The sequence below is a fragment of the Salmo salar genome, chromosome 02 (genome assembly GCF_965601325.2).
Source record: "Salmo salar chromosome 02, fSalSal1, whole genome shotgun sequence".
NCBI lineage: Eukaryota > Metazoa > Chordata > Actinopteri > Salmoniformes > Salmonidae > Salmo > Salmo salar.
The window spans coordinates 83318624-83341164 of record NC_138292.1 but is presented as its reverse complement, the minus strand read 5'-3'; the positions used below and the strand labels follow the sequence as shown (position 1 = coordinate 83341164).

At 43.7% G+C, this 22541-nt stretch overlaps 1 protein-coding gene and 1 long non-coding RNA gene across 2 annotated transcripts in view; both read left to right on the top strand.

Moving 5' to 3' along the window:
* The first annotated feature begins 232 nt into the window (after positions 1-232).
* LOC106594941 (uncharacterized) lies at positions 233-8189 on the top strand. Its single transcript, XR_014382195.1, has 2 exons — positions 233-1158; positions 5475-8189. It is a non-coding gene; the product is annotated as an uncharacterized LOC106594941 (long non-coding RNA).
* Positions 8190-15421: 7232 nt separating this feature from the next.
* LOC106595012 (uncharacterized) overlaps positions 15422-22541 on the top strand; it is a 31955-nt gene continuing 24835 nt past the window's right edge. The window contains exons 1-3 of the mRNA XM_014186399.3: positions 15422-15995; positions 16452-16549; positions 16685-16862. Of these exons, the coding sequence (XP_014041874.2) occupies positions 15662-15995; positions 16452-16549; positions 16685-16862 (610 nt within the window). The 5' untranslated portion in view covers positions 15422-15661. The remainder of the gene's footprint in view (positions 15996-16451; positions 16550-16684; positions 16863-22541) is intronic.

The following is a 22541-nucleotide window of genomic DNA, read 5'->3' as shown; positions in this document are numbered from 1 at the left end:
TCAATCTCTGCGTCTTTCATTTACATTTACATTTTAGTCATTTAGCAGACACTCTTATCCAGAGCGACTTACAGTAGTGAATGCATACATTTCATACAATTTTTCCCCCGTACTGGTCCCCCGTGGGAATCGAACCCACAACCCTGGCGTTGCAAACGTCTTTCGTGTGTGTGTGTGTGTGTGTGTGTGTGTGTGTGTGTGTGTGTGTGTGTGTGTGTGCTCACACTATATAAAATCCAGTGCTATTTGCATGTGATGCCAGTGTTTGTGTTGGTAACCCACTTTTTATATTATGTAGCAATAGTAATAATTTGGAATACAGAGTGTGACTTTGAGAGAATAACACATTACCTGTTTTTATGACAGTATTTAATATTCATGTACATATTCATATTACACTTGTACATCTGTGTATTGGAAAGTATTATTTTAAATGAATATGACGTTCTTTGCAGTGTAGTGAATTAGTGAAGTAAATTATTTTGTTGAACGGCCTTGCTCACTCCCACTCCAGTCAGCAGATGGCGACGTGAGTCTTTCAGATGACGCTTCTTGCGTGACGTATAATCTAGTGGACGGGGTGGGACTCTTTTTTCAACAACAACAACGATGACTACTCCTTCCACCACCTCCGTAGCACCGCTAGCAAACATTAAACCGAAACGTTGAAGCTCTTTACACCAACGTTGTACTTATTAAGTGGTTTCAACACACTCGTCATAGTTACTAATTACTCCATTTACGTTGTCTACTACCTGGCTTGTTATGTTAGTTTAACTCTGGGCTAGTCGTTAATGCTAACTAGCTAGTTAACATCCCCGACCATGAGCTCACTAAACTACTCCCCTCCTGCTAAAGAAGATGAGGTCTACTGGACGGAGAAAGAAACTCTGGGGCTGAACGTTGTCGTGAAAGAAGAAGAAGAAGAGGAGGATGATGAAGAGGATGCCGTTTTTGGAGTGAAGGGGGGGAAGGAGGAAGAAGAAGCTTTCAGAATAATAAAGGAGGAAGATGAGGCTATCACATTGAAAGAAGAAGAGAAGGATGTAATAGTGAAAGAAGATGAGGCCATCTCAATAAAAGAGAAGGAAGACGTTTTGGGAGTGAAAGGGGAGGAGGAGGAGGAGGGAGAGGAGACTGAAGATCTGAATAACACCAGTGAGTATTATTTAAAAAACGGGCACAAACTCTCTGCAGTTGTTGAACCACCGTGTGGTTTTTAAGGGGCGTTCTACTGAGGTTTTACACTTGTTCTGTACTGTAGGAATCGGGTAATTCCATATGATTTCAATCACTTTCTGACTGCACCCATTTTGGTAACTTCAATGCCAAAACATTCAGTAGAGGGTTAGTTCCGATTATGGTGATGCCTTCCATTGTGTAGGTATGTATAGAGCCTCGTTATTCTTGTGTTACTTTTTATTATTACTTTTTATTTTAGTCTACTTGGTAAATATTTTCTTCTTGAACGGTACTGTTGGTTAAGGGCTTGTAAGTAAAGCATTTCACGGTAAAGTCTACACTTGTTGTATTCGGCGCATGTGACAATGTTTGATTTGATTTGTATAGCCACGCACATTGTTTAAAATGTTGACCCACTGAAGGACCAAGCACACAAACAACCGGTAGAGTAAGTTCCAATGTTATTCAATTTTGCAATATGTCCCCCCCCCAGACTGTATACCAAGAATTGGTCAGTCTAATTTATTAGACAAGAGATAGGTCAAAGTTCACCCACTTTGCATACCCTACCCTGAGACGTCCATGTCTTCATCACTGGAAAAGATCAACGGTTGAGTTTGAGCTCTTTTGAAAGCTTACAAACAGGGTTGTCAAACTATTTCACAATTTTTAAGACAATTTTTTATTTTTTACCTTTAAAATAAATGATCTACAAACACGTAAACTCTATTGATATCAAACTCAACTGTTTATCTATTTCAGTGAAGAAGACATGGATGTCTCATGGTAGGGAGGGGTATGCAAAATGAGTGAGAACTGCTATCTCCTGAATGTTTTGGCATTGAGGTCGAAAAAGTCACCTTCTGACCTCTTCTACCATGGGCATGTTTGGAAGGTTTCTGGACTCTTCTACCATGGGCATGTTTGGAAGGTTTCTGGACACTTCTACCATGGGCATGTTTGGAAGGTTTCTGGACACTTCTACCATGGGCATGTTTGGAAGGTTTCTGGACACTTCTACCATGGGCATGTTTGGAAGGTTTCTGGACACTTCTACCATGGGCATGTTTGGAAGGTTTCTGGACTCTTTTACCATGGGCATGTTTGGAAGGTTTCTGGACACTTCTACCATGGGCATGTTTGGAAGGTTTCTGGACACTTCTACCATGGGTATGTTTGGAAGGTTTCTGGACACTTCTACCATGGGCATGTTTGGAAGGTTTCTGGACACTTCTACCATGGGCATGTTTGGAAGGTTTCTGGACACTTCTACCATGGGCATGTTTGGAAGGTTTCTGGACACTTCTACCATGGGCATGTTTGGAAGGTTTCTGGACACTTCTACCATGGGCATGTTTGGAAGGTTTCTGGACACTTCTACCATGGGCATGTTTGGAAGGTTTCTGGACACTTCTACCATGGGCATGTTTGGAAGGTTTCTGGACACTTCTACCATGGGCATGTTTGGAAGGTTTCTGGACACTTCTACCATGGGCATGTTTGGAAGGTTTCTGGACACTTCTACCATGGGCATGTTTGGAAGGTTTCTGACCTCTTCTACTATGGGCATGTTTGGAAGGTTTCATTTAAATATAAAGGGGTGCAGTTAGAAAGTGATTGAATTCATATGGAACAACAATGGTTTACTCTAGTAGCCAAATCCTCTATCCTACCAAATAACACAAATGTATCCTATACTGACTAGTCTATTTACCCATTAGGTCTAATACATGTATCCTATACTGACTAGTCTATTATCCATTAGGTCTAATACATGTATCCTATACTGACTAGTCTATTATCCATTAGGTCTAATACATGTATCCTATACTGACTAGTCTATTATCCATTAGGTCTAATACATGTATCCTATACTAACTAGTCTATTATCCATTAGGTCTAATATATGTATCCTATACTGACTAGTCTATTTATCCATTAGGTCTAATACATGTATCCTATACTGACTAGTCTATTTACCCATTAGGTCTAATACATGTATCCTATACTAACTAGTCTATTATCCATTAGGTCTAATACATGTATCTTATACTGACTAGTCTATTTATCCATTAGGTCTAATACATGTATCCTATACTGACTAGTCTATTTATCCATTAGGTCTAATACATGTATCCTATACTGACTAGTCTATTTATCCATTAGGTCTAATACATGTATCCTATACTGACTAGTCTATTTATCCATTAGGTCTAATAAATCAAATCACATCAAAGTTTATTTGTTACATGCGCTGAATACAACAGGTACAACAGGGGGTACCTTACAGTGAAATGCTTACTTACGAGTCAATGTGGAGGCTATATACAGGGGGTACTGGTACAGAGTCAATGTGGAGGCTATATACAGGAGGTACTGGTACAGAGTCAATGTGGAGGCTATATACAGGAGGTACTGGTACAGAGTCAATGTGGAGACTATATACAGGGGGTACTGGTACAGAGTCAATGTGGAGACTATATACAGGAGGTACCAGTACAGAGTCAATGTGTTAATGTTCAGGGGCACCGGTGTCGAGGTAATTGAGGTAATTATGTACATGTAGGTAGAGTTATTAAAGTAGCTATGCATAGATAATAACAGATGGTGGGGGGGCAATGCACAGAGTCTGGGTATCCATTTGATTAGCTGCTCAGGAGTCTTATGGCTTGGGGGTTTGCCATGCGGTAGCAGAGTAACAGTCTATGACTAGGGTGGCTGGAGTCTGACAATTTTGGAGTCTTTGACAAGTCCTGGATGGCAGAAAGCTTGGCCCCGGTGATGTACTGGGCCATACGCACTACCCTCGGCCTTGCGGTCGGAGACCGAGCAGTTGCCATACCAGGCAGTGATGCAACCAGTCAGGATGCTCTCGATGGTGCAGCTGTAAAACCTTTTGAGGATCTGAGGACCCATGCCAAATCTTTTCCGTCTCCTGAGAGGGAATAGGCTTTGTTGTGCCCTCTTCACGACTGTCTTGGTGTGCTTGGACCATGTTAGTTTGTTGGTGATGTGGACCTCAAGGAACTTGAAGCTCTCAACCTGCTCCACTGCAGCCCCGTCGATGAGAATGGGGGCGTGCTCTGTCCTCCTTTGCCTGTATTCCACAATCATCTCCTTTGTCTTGATCACGTTGAGGGAGAGGTTGTTGTCCTTGCACCACATGTTCAGGTCTCTGACCTCTTCCCTATAGGCTGTCTCTTCGTTGTCGGTGATCAGGCCTACCACTGTTGTGTCATCAGCAAACATAATTATGGTGTTGGAGTCGTGCCTTGCCGTGCAGTGGTTGGGGTATGTACGTACAGTCACTGTGGGGACGACGTCCTCGATATACTTATTGATAAAGCCAGTGACTGATATGGTGTACTCCTCAATGCCATCGGAAGAATCCTGGAACATATTCCAGTCTGTGATAGCAAAACAGTCCTGTAGTTTAGCATCTGCTTCATCTGACCACTTTTTTATAGCCCGAGTCACTGGTGCTTCCTGCTTTAATTTGTGCTTGTAAGCAGGAATCAGGAGGATAGAATTGTGATCAGATTTGCCAAATGGAGGGCAAGGGAGAGCTTTGTACGCGTCACTGTGTGTAGAGTACAGGTGGCCTAGAATTTTTTTCCCCTCTGGTTGCACATTTAACATGCTGATAGAAATGAAGTAAAACTGACTTAAGTTTCCCTGCATTAAAGTCATCGGCCACCAGGAGTGCCACCTCTGGATGAGCATTTTCCTGTTTGCTTATGGCGGAATAGAGCTCATTGAGTGCAGTTTTAGTGCCAGCCTCGGTCTGTGGTGGTATGTAGACAGCTACGAAAAATACAGATGAAACTTCTCTAGGTAGATGGTGTGGTCTACAGCTTATCATGAGATACTCTACCCCAGGCAAGCAAAACTTTGAGACTTCTTTAATATTAGATATCGTGCACCAGCTGTTGTTTACATAAATGCATATTGTGGAGAAACCTTACCACCGCCCCATGTCTTACCAGAGGTTCTGTCCTGCCGATAGAGTGTCTAACCAGCCAGCTGTTCTTAATGTATCCTATACTGACTAGTCTATTTATCCATTAGGTCTAATATATGTATCCTATACTTACCCATTAGGTCTAATACATGCATAACAACACTAAGTTTGATAGTGTTTATATTAGCCTCAAAGCACTACAGCCACTCTGTGATGACGCGCTCTGCTCGTTTATTGGGGGATCTAGTCTAGATTAAACCTCATTGGAAGACAGTTTTATCATGTGGAGGTTTCATTCAGGTCTCTCTGTTTAATCAAATACTCTCTTTAGCAGGAGAGAGACCAGATTCTAACTCTGACAGCGGGAAGAGTCCCTCAGTGGAACCAGACCCAGTGATGCCCAAACCAGCAAGACGACACCCCTGCTCCCACTGTGGAAAGAGATTTACTACATTAGAATACCTGAAAGTACATAAAAGAATAATACACTTTGGAGAAAAGCCATACCACTGTTCAGACTGTGGTAAGGAATTTAGCCGGTTAGATGGCCTGAAACAACATGAGAGAATACACTCTGGAGAGACGCCTCACCACTGCTCTCAGTGTGGAAAGAGTTTTAGCTGGTTAGGGAGCCTGAAAATACATGAGAAAACACATACAGGGGAGAAGCCTTACCACTGCTCTCATTGTGGAAAGAGATTTTCCCAGTTAGGGCATCTAAAAGGGCATAAGAGAACGCACACTGGAGAGAGGCCTTACCACTGCTCCCAGTGTGGGAAGAGATTTACCCAGTTAGGAAACCTAAAAAATCATGAGCTAATACACTCTGTATATAAGCCTTATCACTGCTCCCAGTGTGAAAATACATTTTTCTCATCAGATTCTCTGAGAAAACATGAGATAACACACTCTGATGAGAAACCTTTCCATTGTTCCCAGTGTGGCAAGAATTTTTTTACATTAGGGTCCCTGAAGGAACACGAGCGAACACACACAGCAGAGAAACCCTACCATTGCTCTAAGTGTGTAAAGACTTTTTCCTCATCAAAATACCTTAAAGAACATAAAAGAATACACTCTGGAGTGAAACCTTACCACTGCCCCCAGTGTGAAAAAAGTTTTGTCCGACCGAGGGACCTGAAATATCATGAGAGGACACACACAGGAGAGAAGCCTTACCGCTGTTCTCAGTGTGGAAAGAATTTTTTTTTATCAGGACACCTGAAAAGACATGAGCTAACACACTCTGTTGAGAAGCCTTTCCACTGCTTCCAGTGTGGGAAGGATTTCACCCAGTCAAGATACCTGAAAAAACATGAGACAATGCACTCTGTGGAGAAACCTTACCACTGCTCCCAGTGTGAAAAAAGTTTTGCACGGTCGGGGGACCTAAAATATCATGAGAGGACACACACAGGAGAGAAGCCTTACCACTGCTCCCAGTGTGGAAAGACATTTTTTTTATCAGGACACCTGAAAAGACATGAGCTAACACACTCTGTAGAGAAACCTTTCCACTGCTTCCAGTGTGGGAAGGATTTCACCCAGTCAAGATACCTGAAAAAACATGAGCTAATACACTCTGTGGAGAAACCTTTCCACTGTTCTCAATGTGAAAAGAGTTTTAAGAATTTATGGAACATGAAAGTGCATGAGCAAAGACACACAAAGGAGAAGCCTTCTACTGTTCCCACTGTGGAATGAAATGTTAATGGTTTTATCAACTGAAAGAGCATGAATGAATCCTCACTCCGGAGAGAAACGTCCGAAGCCATTATTTATACTGTGTAATTTAATCCTTTTTACATGTGTGAACCTTTTTACCATCCATATCAATTCGAACCTGTCTATGCATACAGGAAACTATTATTTCCTTCACCACTCATCAAAAAGGAACTGTGTGACAAACCTGGACGTTCTTTAAAAGAAGTGGTCATTTTTAGAATGTTGGGACATTGTTTGAAGCCACATCACATGGACTTAACGTTTATCAGGAAACACACAAAGTGCATATCTTTGGGTTTATGTTTATGCCACATTAATAAAATAAAGATGGGTCTTATAAAAGCCTGCACTGCTGAATTTGCAAGAATATAACTTTTCTTTCATTTTGATTTTGGCACAAATTAAAATGTGTCACTGACTCCACCCATGGATTGATGTTTCAGCATTGTCTGTCTCCATGAAGAGTTCTGTGTTCAACTAGCCACGTGCAACATAAACGCGCAGTTACAAGCCTAGCTCAAGCATGCTTGAGTGGGTACCAGATCAATATCCATCGTCATAATACGGATAGCATGTAGCCTGAGCTAGAAAGTGAAGCTAACTAGTTGGCTAGCTTTATACAGTACAAGAGAGTAGATCTAGCTAGCTTTATACAGTATAAGCCTGAGTAGATCTAGCTAGCTTTATATAGTATATGTCTGAGTAGATCTAGCTCTCTCTCTCCAGACATACTCAAACCTAGGAGAGGCCCTCCTTTATACAACACAACCCCTCTGATGGTTCTGGTCATGGTTGGGGTCAAACAGGGTGCAAACCGACCTTCAGACCCTCAAAAAACCACCCCTAGAATATTGCTGTGATGTTTAAACTTTATTTGTAGATGTAGAACTTGAAATAGAATTGACTTTTGATTTCTTTAAAGAATTATCTTAGACTAAAATGTAGTTTAAAAACTAAGCATTTTATGATTCGGGGCTCTAACCCCTCACCTGCTGCTTTTAGTTGCTCCTCCCCAAGTCTTTGTTCCCCTGCCCCTACCACTTCCCACCCTTCCCCCGTTTTCTGAAACATGGCCTGGCCATAGATACTTATAACTGACTGCCCAATTAGTAGAGGGAGAGAGAGAGTCTGACTTTGATGTCTGTTTAAAATGTTGTGACATTCAAGTTTGTTATGTTTAATACAGCTGGACTAAGATTGAAACCCTGTCTCCCTCTCCAATTTATTTGTATATATTGAATAAAGTTGGACTCAGAGTGCAACCTTGTCTCGCTCCCCAATTAATTTGTAAACTTTGAATAAAGTTGGACAAAGACTGCAACCTTGTCTCGCTTCCCAATTAATTTGAAAATGTTGATTAAAGTTGGCCTCAGACTGCAGCCTTGTCTCGCTCCCCAATTCATTTGTATATTTTGAATAAAGTTGGCCTCAGTCTGCAACCAAGTCTCACTCCCCAATTAATTTGTATATATTGAATAAAGTTGGACAAAGACTGAAACCTTGTCTCGCTCCCCAATTCATTTGCATATATTGAATAAAGTTGGCCTCAGACTGCAACCTTGTCTCTTGTCTCGAGAAGACATACCACTGCTCTCGTTGTGGAAAGACATGGACCTGAAATCACATGAGAGAAATGAGAGGCTGTGTTCTGACTTTTGCTTTTGACTGAAAATGTGTGTTTTTGTCATGAAATCTAATTGTATATATAAAATCATACTCATGATTAGGCCTACATTTTGTTTTTCATCTCGAAGCATGGTCATGGGATAGGGGCAGTATTACTGTATTTATCCCCAAGGGTACAGTCATGTGACACGGCAGTATATAGTAGTACTGTATTAATCCCCAAGGGTACAGTCATGTGACAGGGGCAGTAGTACTGTATTAATCCCCAAGGGTACAGTCGTGATGGGGCAGTATATAGTAGTACTGTATTAATCCGCAAGGTTACAGGCATGTGACAGGGGCAGTATATAGTAGTACTGTATTAATCCGCAAGGTTACAGGCATGTGACAGGGGCAGTATATAGTAGTACTGTATTAATCCTGTCGTGTCTTTGGGCATCATTAAAACCGAATACTTATTTTTATCAAATAACTCTCTGTAATTATTATTACGCGATTAACTGATTAATTGTGTAACTGTAATTAACTAGAAGGTCGGGGCACCAAGGAAAATATTCAGATTACAAAGTTATAATTTTCCTAATATAATTTTCCAGATATCATAATATCTGACCTATGAGTCTTCTGATTTAATGACTTATTTTTACCTCGCGTCAGTCTCATTCCAAACGTCGTAAATTGTTGTTATCTGCACGAACCCAGTCTTCACTAAGTCATCCATACATCAATTGTCTTAAAATAATTTATTTACTAAACTAAGTAATTCACAGAAAGCATACAAAACAGTAGGTATCGTTACAAAACAATGGTAGAGGAATGTGCCCTAGTGGGCTAAACCGGCATGGCGGCTTGTTAAACAAACAAGGGGGGTGGGGGCAGCAGAGAAGGCACACAGAGTTGGTAAATATTAACAATTGATATGCTATAACTTTGTACATGAACGCTCACTCATTCGGAAACAATTGCAATCAATATATATATTTACACTCAGTGTGTTGTCAAGATCTTTGTTGGAGAGTTTCATCCTCTCTCTCTTGGTTAGATGGATCTTTCAAAGCGACATTCATTAATGTCATTATAGAATGGATGTTTCGTCGGTCTTCGCGTTCAATGATACAGAATTTCTAGCTGCAGACTAGTAATTAATATCAAAGACTTGTTATTATTCTGTCGGTTTCGATAGTCTAAAAGTTTAACCACGTGGTATGGTTAAAGTTCAGTAGAGGAATGCATGGTCAAACCTTGGCCCTCTCTTCTCGAGGTAAGCTGGTCTCCAGAAAGAAACCCTGGGTGGGGGTTTATATACTGAACGTAGAAAAGTCTGTCACATGACGCCAGGTCCTGTCTGTGTCCCTGGGGGCGTGCCGATGACTTAAGACTCCAAAGGGAATTGGAGTTTCCTTCATTAACAGTCCAAAATCACATTGCACAATATCACAAACAGTTCTATCCTTATTCAATAATTTTATACAACCATTTAGATGTAAGTCTCACCACTGAGGCTATTATATAAACAGAGCCATGGTAATGTGGCCGTATTGTCTCTCATGAGTTTCATAAAATTGTACCAAACGGACCAGTTCGTAGCTGGATTCTTCACCAATCTTTTATACCTTCTCCAGAACATAAATGTCGTTCGGTTCCCCCGTCCTCTGAGGTGGAAGAATTCCTTTGTCTCTCTATGAAACCACCCTGTCTCAAAACTGTGGCCTGTGAGGCAGGACATTCCCTTTGGAATTTACGACCGCCTTCTGACCACAGCAGCCTGGGTGTAGGAGACAGAGGGAGATGGTGCAGAAGTAGGGGGATGGTAGAGGGGGAGGGGGTCAACTGTGCTCGCTGTACTCAGAGGGCAACGTCATGACAATCCCCAAGGGTACAGTCATGTGACAGGGGCAGTATTACTGTATTAATCCCCAAGGGTATAGTCACGTGATAGGGGCAGTATATAGTAGTATTGTATTAATCCCGAAGGGTACAGTCACATGATTGGGCAGTATATAGTAGTACTGTATTAATCCCCAAGGGTACAGTCACGTGATAAGGGGCAGTAGTACTGTATTAATCCTCAAGGGTACAGTCATGTGATAGGGCAATATATAGTAGTACTGTATTAATCCCCAAGGGTACAGTCATGTGATAGGGAAATATATAGTAGTACTGTATTAATCCCCAAGGGTACAGTCGTGATAGGAGCAGTATTAATGTATTAATCCTCAAGGGTACAGTCATGTTACAGGGGCAGTATATAGTAGTATTGTATTAATCCCGAAGGGTACAGTCACGTGATAGGGGCAGTAGTACTGTATTAATCCCCAAGGGTACAGTCACATGATGGGGCAGTATATAGTAATGCTGTATTAATCCCCAAGGGTACAGTCATGTGATGGGGCAGTATTACTGTATTAATCCCCAAGGGTACAGTCATGTTACAGGGGCAGTATATAGTAATACTGTATTAATCCCCAAGGGTACAGACATGTGATAGGGGCAGTAGTACTGTATTAATCCCCAAGGGTACAGTCACGTGATGGGGCAGTATATAGTAGTACTGTATTAATCCCCAAGGGTACAGACACGTGATAGGGGCAGTATATAGTAATACTGTATTAATCCCCAAGGGTACAGTCATGTGATGGGGCAGTATTACTGTATTAATCCCCAAGGGTACAGTCATGTGACAGGGGCAGTATATAGTAGTACTGTATTAATCCCCAAGGGTATAGTCACGTGATGGGGCAGTATATAGTAGTACTGTATTAATCCCCAAGGGTACAGACACATGATAGGGGCAGTATATAGTAATACTGTATTAATCCCCAAGGGTACAGTCATGTGATGGGGCAGTATTACTGTATTAATCCCCAAGGGTACAGTCATGTGACAGGGGCAGTATATAGTAGTACTGTATTAATCCCCAAGGGTATAGTCACGTGATGGGGCAGTATATAGTAGTACTGTATTAATCCCCAAGGGTACAGACACGTGATAGGGGCAGTATATAGTAATACTGTATTAATCCCCAAGGGTACAGTCATGTGATGGGGCAGTATTACTGTATTAATCCCCAAGGGTACAGTCATGTGACAGGGGCAGTATATAGTAGTACTGTATTAATCCCCAAGGGTACAGTCATGTGATAGGGGCAGGGCAGTATATAGTAGTACTGTATTTATCCCCAAGGGTACAGTCATGTGATAAGGGGTACATTAACCAAAAAAGGGAGAGAACCACTGAGCTAAGGGGCCAGGCTCAGTCTGTCATGCTAGCAATTCTGTTGTTGGTCCAGGCTCTTTGTTGTCCAAAGGGTGTTGGTCAAGCTGGGTACTAAAGAGTGTTGGGGGAGCTGGGTGATGAAGGGTGTTGGTGAAGCTGGGTGATGAAGGGTGTTGGTGAAGCTGGGTGATGAAGGGTGTTGGTGGAGCTGGGTGATGAATGGTGTTGGTGGAGCTGGGTGATGAAGGGTGTTGGTAGAGCTAGGTGATGAAGGGTGTTGGTGAAGCTGGGTGATGAAGGGTGTTGGTGGAGCTGGGTGATGAAGGGTGTTGGTGGAGCTGGGTGATGAATGGTGTTGGTGGAGCTGGGTGATGAAGGGTGTTGGTGGAGCTGGGTGATGAAGGGTGTTGGTGGAGCTGGGTGATGAATGGTGTTGGTGGAGCTGGGTGATGAAGGGTGTTGGTGGAGCTGGGTGATGAAGGGTGTTGGTGGAGCTGGGTGATGAAGGGTGTTGGTGGAGCTAGGTGATAAAGGGTGTTGGTGGAGCTGGGGGATGAATGGTGTTGGTGGAGCTGGGTGTCTGATAAAGAAGAAAGATAATATCTGTTATTAAACATTGTTTTTTTGTCTTTGTTATTTCTGATTTAGTCAGATGATAATTTCTGACCTAATCAGATTATAATTTTCTCTTTATTTTGCTTACCTACACGCCAGAGAGCATCAGCCTTCGTTTTAGCAATAAATAGCAATCCTGTGTAATCCACTACGATGTACTTACTGTAGTTGTTGCAGTGTCGCAGGAGTTTCCTTCACCCGCTGTGTTTGCATTAGGCCCCATCCTCTCCTGAAGTGGCACTGCAGGCTGCTGAAATGTTGCCTTCCCTTTTGGAGAGGGAGACAAAGGCAGAACGCTAACAGGACCTGTTGCAGAGGAACTGGAAAGTCTCTGCCGACATGAGGAAGTTACCAAATCCATTGGGTGTCTGTAAATTGTGGAACACAGCGGGTCCCACCACTCAGTGGACTGTCACCGGGCCCAGATAGAGGGCCCAGACAGAGGGTCCAGACAGAGGGCCCAGACAGAGGTCCCACCACTCAGTGGACTGTCACTGGGTCCAGACAGAGGGCCCAGACAGAGGCCCCAGACAGAGGGTCCAGAAAGTGGGTCCAGACAGAGGGTCCAGACAGAGGGTCCAGACAGACGGTCCAGAAAGTGGGCCCAGACAGAGGGCCCAGACAGAGGGTCCAGACAGTGGGTCCAGACAGTGGGTCCAGACAGAGGGTCCAGACAGTGGGTCCAGACAGAGGGTCCAGACAGAGGGTCCAGACAGTGGGTCTAGAAAGTGGGTCCAGACAGTGGGTCCAGACAGAGGGTCTAGAAAGTGGGTCTAGAAAGTGGGTCCAGACAGCGGGTCCAGACAGAGGGTCTAGAAAGTGGGTCCAGACAGTGGGTCCAGACAGAGGGTCCAGACAGAGGGTCCAGAAAGTGGGTCCAGACAGCGGGTCCAGACAGAGGGTCCAGAAAGTGGGTGCTCGCCTGTGGCTCTGCAACATGTGCTAGATATGAAACACATATTGCAGATTGTCACCATAGGTTCATGATATTGTAATATTCTTTAGGGAAATAGTCCTTTGTCTGCCGTTCCAACCTTGGCACCTACCCCCCCACTCAGAGTTCCTGGGAGAAATTACAGGACATTCTGAGAGCAATTACAATGACCATCCAGATGGTGGTACACACCAGATCAGACCATCTGGACCCAGGTGATCAATAGGATGGTGGTACACACGAGATCAGACCATCTGGACCCAGGTGATCAATAGGATGGTGGTACACACCAGATCAGACCATCTGGACCCAGGTGATCAATAGGATGGTGGTACACACCAGATCAGACCATCTGGACCCAGGTGATCAATAGGATGGTGGTACACACCAGATCAGACCATCTGGACCCAGGTGATCAATAGGATGGTGGTACACACCAGATCAGACCATCTGGACCCAGGTGATCAATAGGATGGTGGTACACACCAGATCAGACCATCTGGACCCAGGTGATCAATACGATGTGAGTTGGCTACTCCAGTCAATGGGAGAATCATCATATCACCAGAGACTTGGTAGAGATAAAATAGTGGATTGGGTTTATAACTTATCGTCTGAAGTGTTTCTCATAACAGTGTTCAGATAAATGACTCTCGCCATATTGAATGAGGACAGCTAAATGACTCTTGCAGTATTGAATGAGGACAGATAAATGACTCTTGCAGTATTGAATGAGGACAGCTAAATGATTCTTGCAGTATTGAATGAGGACAGATAAATGACTCTTGCAGTATTGAATGAGGAAAGCTAAATGTCTCTTGCAGTATTGAATGAGGAAAGCTAAATGATTCTTGCAGTATTGAATGAGGACAGCTAAATGATTCTTACAGTATTGAATAAGGACAGATAAATGATTCTTGCAATATTGAATGAGGACATCTAAATGACTCTTGCAGTATTGAATGAGAACAGATAAATGATTCTTGCAGTATTGAATGAGGACAGATAGCTATTACACTTGTAATAAGGTAAAGTCTGCAATATGACTGGCAGTAAGGTTGTGTGTGATGTAATGTCAGGCCTCGGTATGAATGTATCAGTGGAGGCTCCTCAGAGGAGAAAGGGGAGGACGATCCTCTGTGAAATTCATTTAAAAAAAGTTTAACATTAAAGTTATCCTTTTTAGATAAAAATACAGTAAATATATATTCACGCCACCAAATAATTGATGAAAACACATTGTTTTGCAATGATGGTCTACAGTAGCCTCAACAGCACTCTGTAGGGTAGCACCGTGGTCTAGCCCAGAGGACAGCTAGCTTCTGTCCTCCTCTGGGTACATTGACTTCTCATGGTTCTCACCCCCTTCAATAAGCTTACACAGTAATTATGGCAACTTCCGGAGGAAGTCCTCCAACTCATCAGAGCTCTTGCAGCATTAACTGACATGTTGTCACCCAATGAAAGGATCAGAGAATGAATCTAGTACTGAACGCATAAGCTACAGCTAGCTAGCACTGCAGTGCATCAAATGTGGTGAGTAGTTGACTCAAAAAGAGAGAGGACAATAGTTTAGCAGTTTTGAACAAATACATTTCTTTAAAAATGAAGGAGAAGCGAGAGAGAGAGAGAGAGAGAGAGCGCAAAGCTATATTTTGTAGTATTTTTTTTCACTTTCACTTAGCCTTTACAACTACGCCCAGAAAATGTATACAAATTATACCACCACCCAAAAGGGCACTTTGGAGACTGGTAGGACAAAGAGGCATGTGTTCTACACAGGTAGAACCCCATCTGTCACTGCTTCACGTGGCTGCTCACTTCAATAGCCCATATGTCACTGGGTGAGATAATTTTTCATTGTTTTTCGTCAGAATTATGTGAGGTGTTATTATGTGTTGTTAGTGATGCGTCTTGTCCGATTTATCTCTGAATATGCCACCATCGGCAATCTGTCACCTAATCCTGCCTAATGGGCAGGCAGCCTGGAGGGAAGAATTGGCTGTAAGAAGTAAGAGAAAACAACATCTGATTGTTTTTAAATGACTTCTTATGACATTGTTTGCCAGAATAAACATTGTAATGGAGATTTTTCCCCCCAATCTGCGTTACCCACTCCAGTCAGCAGGCGGCGATGTGAGTATTTCAGGTGATGCTTCTTGAATGACGTGTAATCTAGTGGACGGGACAGGAGGCTTCTTCAACAGCGACAAAAGGCTTCTGATCCGACCGATGCGGTGGTTTGCTAGCGAACATAAAACCGTAACACTTTAGACCATTCTTGTGTATATTAATGTCAGTGTTTGCTTGTTAAATGAAATTGGCTAATTTGTTCAATTGTTAACGTTACTGTACTAGGTTAATCGCTAATGCTAACTATCTAGCTAGCTAACATCCCGACCATGAGCTCACTAAGATACTCGGAGAAAGAAGCTCTAGGGCTGAACATGATCGTACAAGAAGAAGAGGAAGAAGCTTTAAGATTAAAAAAGGAAGAAGAGGCTATCACATTAGAAGAAGAGGTGGATATTACATTGAAAGAAGAGAAAGAACATTTTGGGGTGAAAGACGAAGAGGAGATATGTTTCAGAATCAAAAAGGAGGAAGATGCCATAACATTGAAAGAAGAGGAAGAACCGTTTGGAGTAAAAGAGGAAGAGGATGCTATCTCAATAAAAGAGGAAGACGTTTTGGGAGTGAAAGAGGAGGAGGAGACAGAATATCAGATTAACACCAGTGAGTACTGGGTTAAAAACAGGGACACAAACTATGCAGTTGTTGAACTAATGTGGGGTTTTAAAGGGGCATTCTACTGAAGTTCTACACTTGAATATGTTGTTCAGTACTGTAGGAATTGTTTAAGGGACAATCTGCCATTGGTACATATATTCTGGGACATTTAAATGTATAGATTTATTGAATTATCCGTGTGGTCTACATTATTCCCGTCATCTAATATAACAGGCTTTTAAAATTGGTGCATAATTTCTACTTAAAATATCAAAGGGACGTAAAAGGCACCCATTTTGTGAACGACCCTTTTACAATTGCATCATAAACAATATTTTATAAAATCATGATGAAAGTGGCCATTTTAGGCCTTTTTAGACATATTAATGCCTCTTGAAAGACCCTATGATTGTAATAGAAGATCATAAGTTTACCATCTGTTTGATGTTGTCATTCACACAGGAGAGAGACATGACTATTGTGGATCCTCTGGGGAGCCTCAACAACATCCTGATGCTGACGAGGCAGAGAAGAGTCTCTCCAGATCAGAACACCAGATGGTACAGCTTGGTCTGGTCTAGCATTCAGCTTGCTCTATCTGGGTCTGGGCTGGGTTTCTGTAAAGCACTTTATGACAACAGTGGCATCAGCATCCATAATGATATGTGTCTGTGTCCCCTCTTTATGGTTAACAGGACAACGCTAGCCCTTCCTCCCTCCTGGAGTCCCCGTGTCATGCCTCTCCCGGTAGCACCTTACTGCTGGGTATGAAGAGGTTGTCTGTGCTGCTGGTGGACTGCAGGAAAACAACGGGGCTGAATGGAACTGTGAGAGGAGGAGAAGAGAAGAAAGGATCAGATTTGACTTATCAAAGTAAGTGCTGTAGTTTGAACAAATACAATAGATCTGTCCACTGGTATCTGTTACCAGGATAATCAGCAGAGTTCTGTTAATTCTGGGATCGAACCTGGGTCTGTAGTGACACCTTAAACACTGCAATGCAGTGCCTTAGATCTCTGTGCCGCTCGGGTGGCAGCTCCTTTGTTTGGCTGACGTTGAGGGACAGGTTGTTTACCTGGCACCACGCTTGTTGTCCTCAGGGATTCTCCACGGCATCTGAGTCATTATGCTCGAAGTGGGAGAAAATGTATTTTAGCTCATCCAGTAGGGTGGCGTTGGTTTCTGCGACGTGACTAGTTTTATTTTTTTGTATTCTGTGACCGTTAGAAGCCCCTGACACATGTCCGACTCACTAAATAAGTCTTCAACATTTCTATGACTACTAGCACATGGTCAGACTGACTAGTACCACATGGACAGACTGACTAGTACCACATGGACAGACTGACTAGTACCACATGGACAGACTGACTACCACCACATGGACAGACTGACTACCACCACATGGACAGACTGACTACCACCACATGGACAGACTGACTACCACCACATGGACAGACTGACTAGTACCACATGGACAGACTGACTAGTACCACATGGTCAGACTGACTAGTACCACATGGACAGACTGACTAGTACCACATGGACAGACTGACTAGTACCACATGGACAGACTGACTAGTACCACATGGACAGACTGACAGACTGACTAGTACCACATGGTCAGACTGACTAGTACCACATGGACAGACTGACTAGTACCACATGGACAGACTGACTAGTACCACATGGACAGACTGTCTAGTACCACATGGACAGACTGTCTAGTACCACATGGACAGACTGACTAGTACCACATGGACAGACTGACTAGTACCACATGGACAGACTGTCTAGTACCACATGGACAGACTGTCTAGTACCACATGGACAGACTGACTAGTACCACATGGACAGACTACTAGTACCACATGGACAGACTACTAGTACCACATGGACAGACTGACTAGTACCACATGGACAGACTGACTAGTACCACATGGACAGACTTCGTTAGTGTGTTTGTGTCAGATTGACTTCTACCACATGGACAGACTGACTAGTACCACATGGACAGACTGACTAGTACCACATGGACAGACTGACTAGTACCACATGGACAGACTGACTAGTACCACATGGACAGACTGACTAGTACCACATGGACAGACTGACTAGTACCACATGGACAGACTGTCTAGTACCACATGGACAGACTGTCTAGTACCACATGGACAGACTGACTAGTACCACATGGACAGACTGACTAGTACCACATGGACAGACTGACTAGTACCACATGGACAGACTGTCTAGTACCACATGGACAGACTGACTAGTACCACATGGACAGACTGACTAGGACCACATGGACAGACTGACTAGGACCACATGGACAGACTGACTAGTACCACATGGACAGACTGACTAGGACCACATGGACAGACTGACTAGGACCACATGGACAGACTGTCTAGTACCACATGGACAGACTTCGTTAGTGTGTTTGTGTCAGATTGACTTCTACCACATGGACAGACTGACTAGTACCACATGGACAGACTGACTAGTACCACATGGACAGACTAACTAGTACCACATGGATAGACTGACTAGTACCACATGGATAGACTGACTAGTACCACATGGATAGACTGACTAGTACCACATGGATAGACTGACTAGTACCACATGGACAGACTGACTAGTACCACATGGACAGACTGACTAGTACCACATGGACAGACTGACTAGTACCACATGGACAGACTGTCTAGTACCACATGGACAGACTGACTACTACCACATGGACAGACTTCGTTAGTGTGTTTGTGTCAGATTGACTTCTACCACATGGACAGACTGACTAGTACCACATGGACAGACTGACTTCTACCACATGGACAGACTGACTAGTACCACATGGACAGACTGACTGGTACCACATGGATAGACTGACTAGTACCACGTGGATAGACTGACTAGTACCACGTGGATAGACTGACTAGTACCACGTGGATAGACTGACTAGTACCACGTGGACAGACTGACTAGGACCACGTGGACAGACTGACTAGGACCACATGGACAGACTGTCTAGTACCACATGGACAGACTTCGTTAGTGTGTTTGTGTCAGATTGACTTCTACCACATGGACAGACTGACTAGTACCACATGGACAGACTGACTAGTACCACATGGACAGACTGACTAGTACCACATGGACAGACTGACTAGTACCACATGGACAGACTGACTAGTACCACATGGACAGACTGTCTAGTACCACATGGACAGACTGACTACTACCACATGGACAGACTTCGTTAGTGTGTTTGTGTCAGATTGACTTCTACCACATGGACAGACTGACTAGTACCACATGGACAGACTGACTAGTACCACATGGACAGACTGACTGGTACCACATGGATAGACTGACTAGTACCACGTGGATAGACTGACTAGTACCACGTGGATAGAATGACTAGTACCACGTGGATAGACTGACTAGTACCACGTGGATAGACTGACTTGTACCACGTGGATAGACTGACTAGTACCACATGGATAGACTGACTAGTACCACATGGACAGACTGACTAGTACCACATGGACAGACTGACTAGTACCACATGGACAGACTGACTAGTACCACATGGACAGACTGACTAGTACCACATGGACAGACTGTCTAGTACCACATGGACAGACTTCGTTAGTGTGTTTGTGTCAGATTGACTTCTACCACATGGACAGACTGACTAGTACCACATGGACAGACTGACTAGTACCACATGGATAGACTGACTAGTACCACATGGATAGACTGACTAGTACCACATGGATAGACTGACTAGTACCACATGGATAGACTGACTAGTACCACATGGATAGACTGACTAGTACCACATGGATAGACTGACTAGTACCACATGGATAGACTGACTAGTACCACATGGATAGACTGACTAGTACCACATGGACAGACTGATTAGTACCACATGGACAGACTGACTAGTACCACGTGGACAGACCGTCTAGTACCACGTGGACAGACCGACTAGTACCACATGGATAGACCGACTAGTACCACATGGATAGACTGACTAGTACCACATGGACAGACTGACTAGTACCACATGGACAGACTGTCTAGTACCACATGGACAGACTGACTAGTACCACATGGACAGACTGTCTAGTACCACATGGACAGACTGACTAGTACCACATGGACAGACTGACTAGTACCACATGGACAGACTGACTAGTACCACATGGACAGACTTCATTAGTGTGTTTGTGTCAGATTGACTTCTACCACATGGACAGACTGACTAGTACCACATGGACAGACTGACTAGTAGCACATGGACAGACTGACTAGTACCACATGGACAGACTGTCTAGTACCACATGGACAGACTTCGTTAGTGTGTTTGTGTCAGATTGACTTCTACCACATGGACAGACTGACTAGTACCACATGGACAGACTGACTAGTACCACATGGACAGACTGACTAGTACCACATGGACAGACTTCGTTAGTGTGTTTGTGTCAGATTGACTTCTACCACATGGACAGACTGACTAGTACCACATGGACAGACTGACTAGTACCACATGGACAGACTGACTAGTACCACATGGACAGACTGTCTAGTACCACATGGACAGACTGACTAGTACCACATGGACAGACTTCGTTAGTGTGTTTGTGTCAGATTGACTTCTACCACATGGACAGACTGACTAGTACCACATGGACAGACTGACTAGTACCACATGGATAGACTGACTAGGACCACATGGACAGACTGACTAGGACCACATGGACAGACTGACTGGTACCACATGGACAGACTGACTAGTACCACATGGACAGACTGACTAGTACCACATGGACAGACTGACTAGTACCACATGGACAGACTGACTAGTACCACATGGACAGACTGACTAGTACCACATGGACAGACTGACTAGTACCACATGGACAGACTGACTAGTACCACATGGACAGACTGACTAGTACCACATGGACAGACTGACTAGTACCACATGGACAGACTGACTAGTACCACATGGACAGACTGACTACTACCACATGGACAGACTTCGTTAGTGTGTTTGTGTCAGATTGACTTCTACCACATGGACAGACTGACTAGTACCACATGGACAGACTGACTAGTACCACATGGACAGACTGTCTAGTACCACATGGACAGACTGTCTAGTACCACATGGACAGACTGACTAGTACCACATGGACAGACTGACTAGTACCACATGGACAGACTGTCTAGTACCACATGGACAGACTGTCTAGTACCACATGGACAGACTGTCTAGTACCACATGGACAGACTGACTAGTACCACATGGACAGACTGACTAGTACCACATGGACAGACTGACTAGTACCACATGGACAGACTTCGTTAGTGTGTTTGTGTCAGATTGACTTCTACCACATGGACAGACTGACTAGTACCACATGGACAGACTGACTAGTACCACATGGACAGACTGACTAGTACCACATGGACAGACTGACTAGTACCACATGGACAGACTGACTAGTACCACATGGACAGACTGACTAGTACCACATGGACAGACTGTCTAGTACCACATGGACAGACTGTCTAGTACCACATGGACAGACTGACTAGTACCACATGGACAGACTGACTAGTACCACATGGACAGACTGACTAGTACCACATGGACAGACTGTCTAGTACCACATGGACAGACTGACTAGTACCACATGGACAGACTGACTAGGACCACATGGACAGACTGACTAGGACCACATGGACAGACTGACTAGGACCACATGGACAGACTGACTAGTACCACATGGATAGACTGACTAGTACCACATGGATAGACTGACTAGTACCACATGGACAGACTGACTAGTACCACATGGACAGACTGACTAGTACCACATGGACAGACTGACTAGGACCACATGGACAGACTGACTAGGACCACATGGACAGACTGTCTAGTACCACATGGACAGACTTCGTTAGTGTGTTTGTGTCAGATTGACTTCTACCACATGGACAGACTGACTAGTACCACATGGACAGACTGACTAGTACCACATGGACAGACTGACTAGTACCACATGGATAGACTGACTAGTACCACATGGATAGACTGACTAGTACCACATGGACAGACTGACTAGTACCACATGGACAGACTGACTAGTACCACATGGACAGACTGTCTAGTACCACATGGACAGACTGACTACTACCACATGGACAGACTTCGTTAGTGTGTTTGTGTCAGATTGACTTCTACCACATGGACAGACTGACTAGTACCACATGGACAGACTGACTTCTACCACATGGACAGACTGACTAGTACCACATGGACAGACTGACTAGTACCACATGGACAGACTGACTGGTACCACATGGATAGACTGACTAGTACCACGTGGATTGACTGACTAGTACCACGTGGATAGACTGACTAGTACCACGTGGATAGACTGACTAGTACCACGTGGACAGACTGACTAGTACCACGTGGACAGACTGACTAGGACCACATGGACAGACTGTCTAGTACCA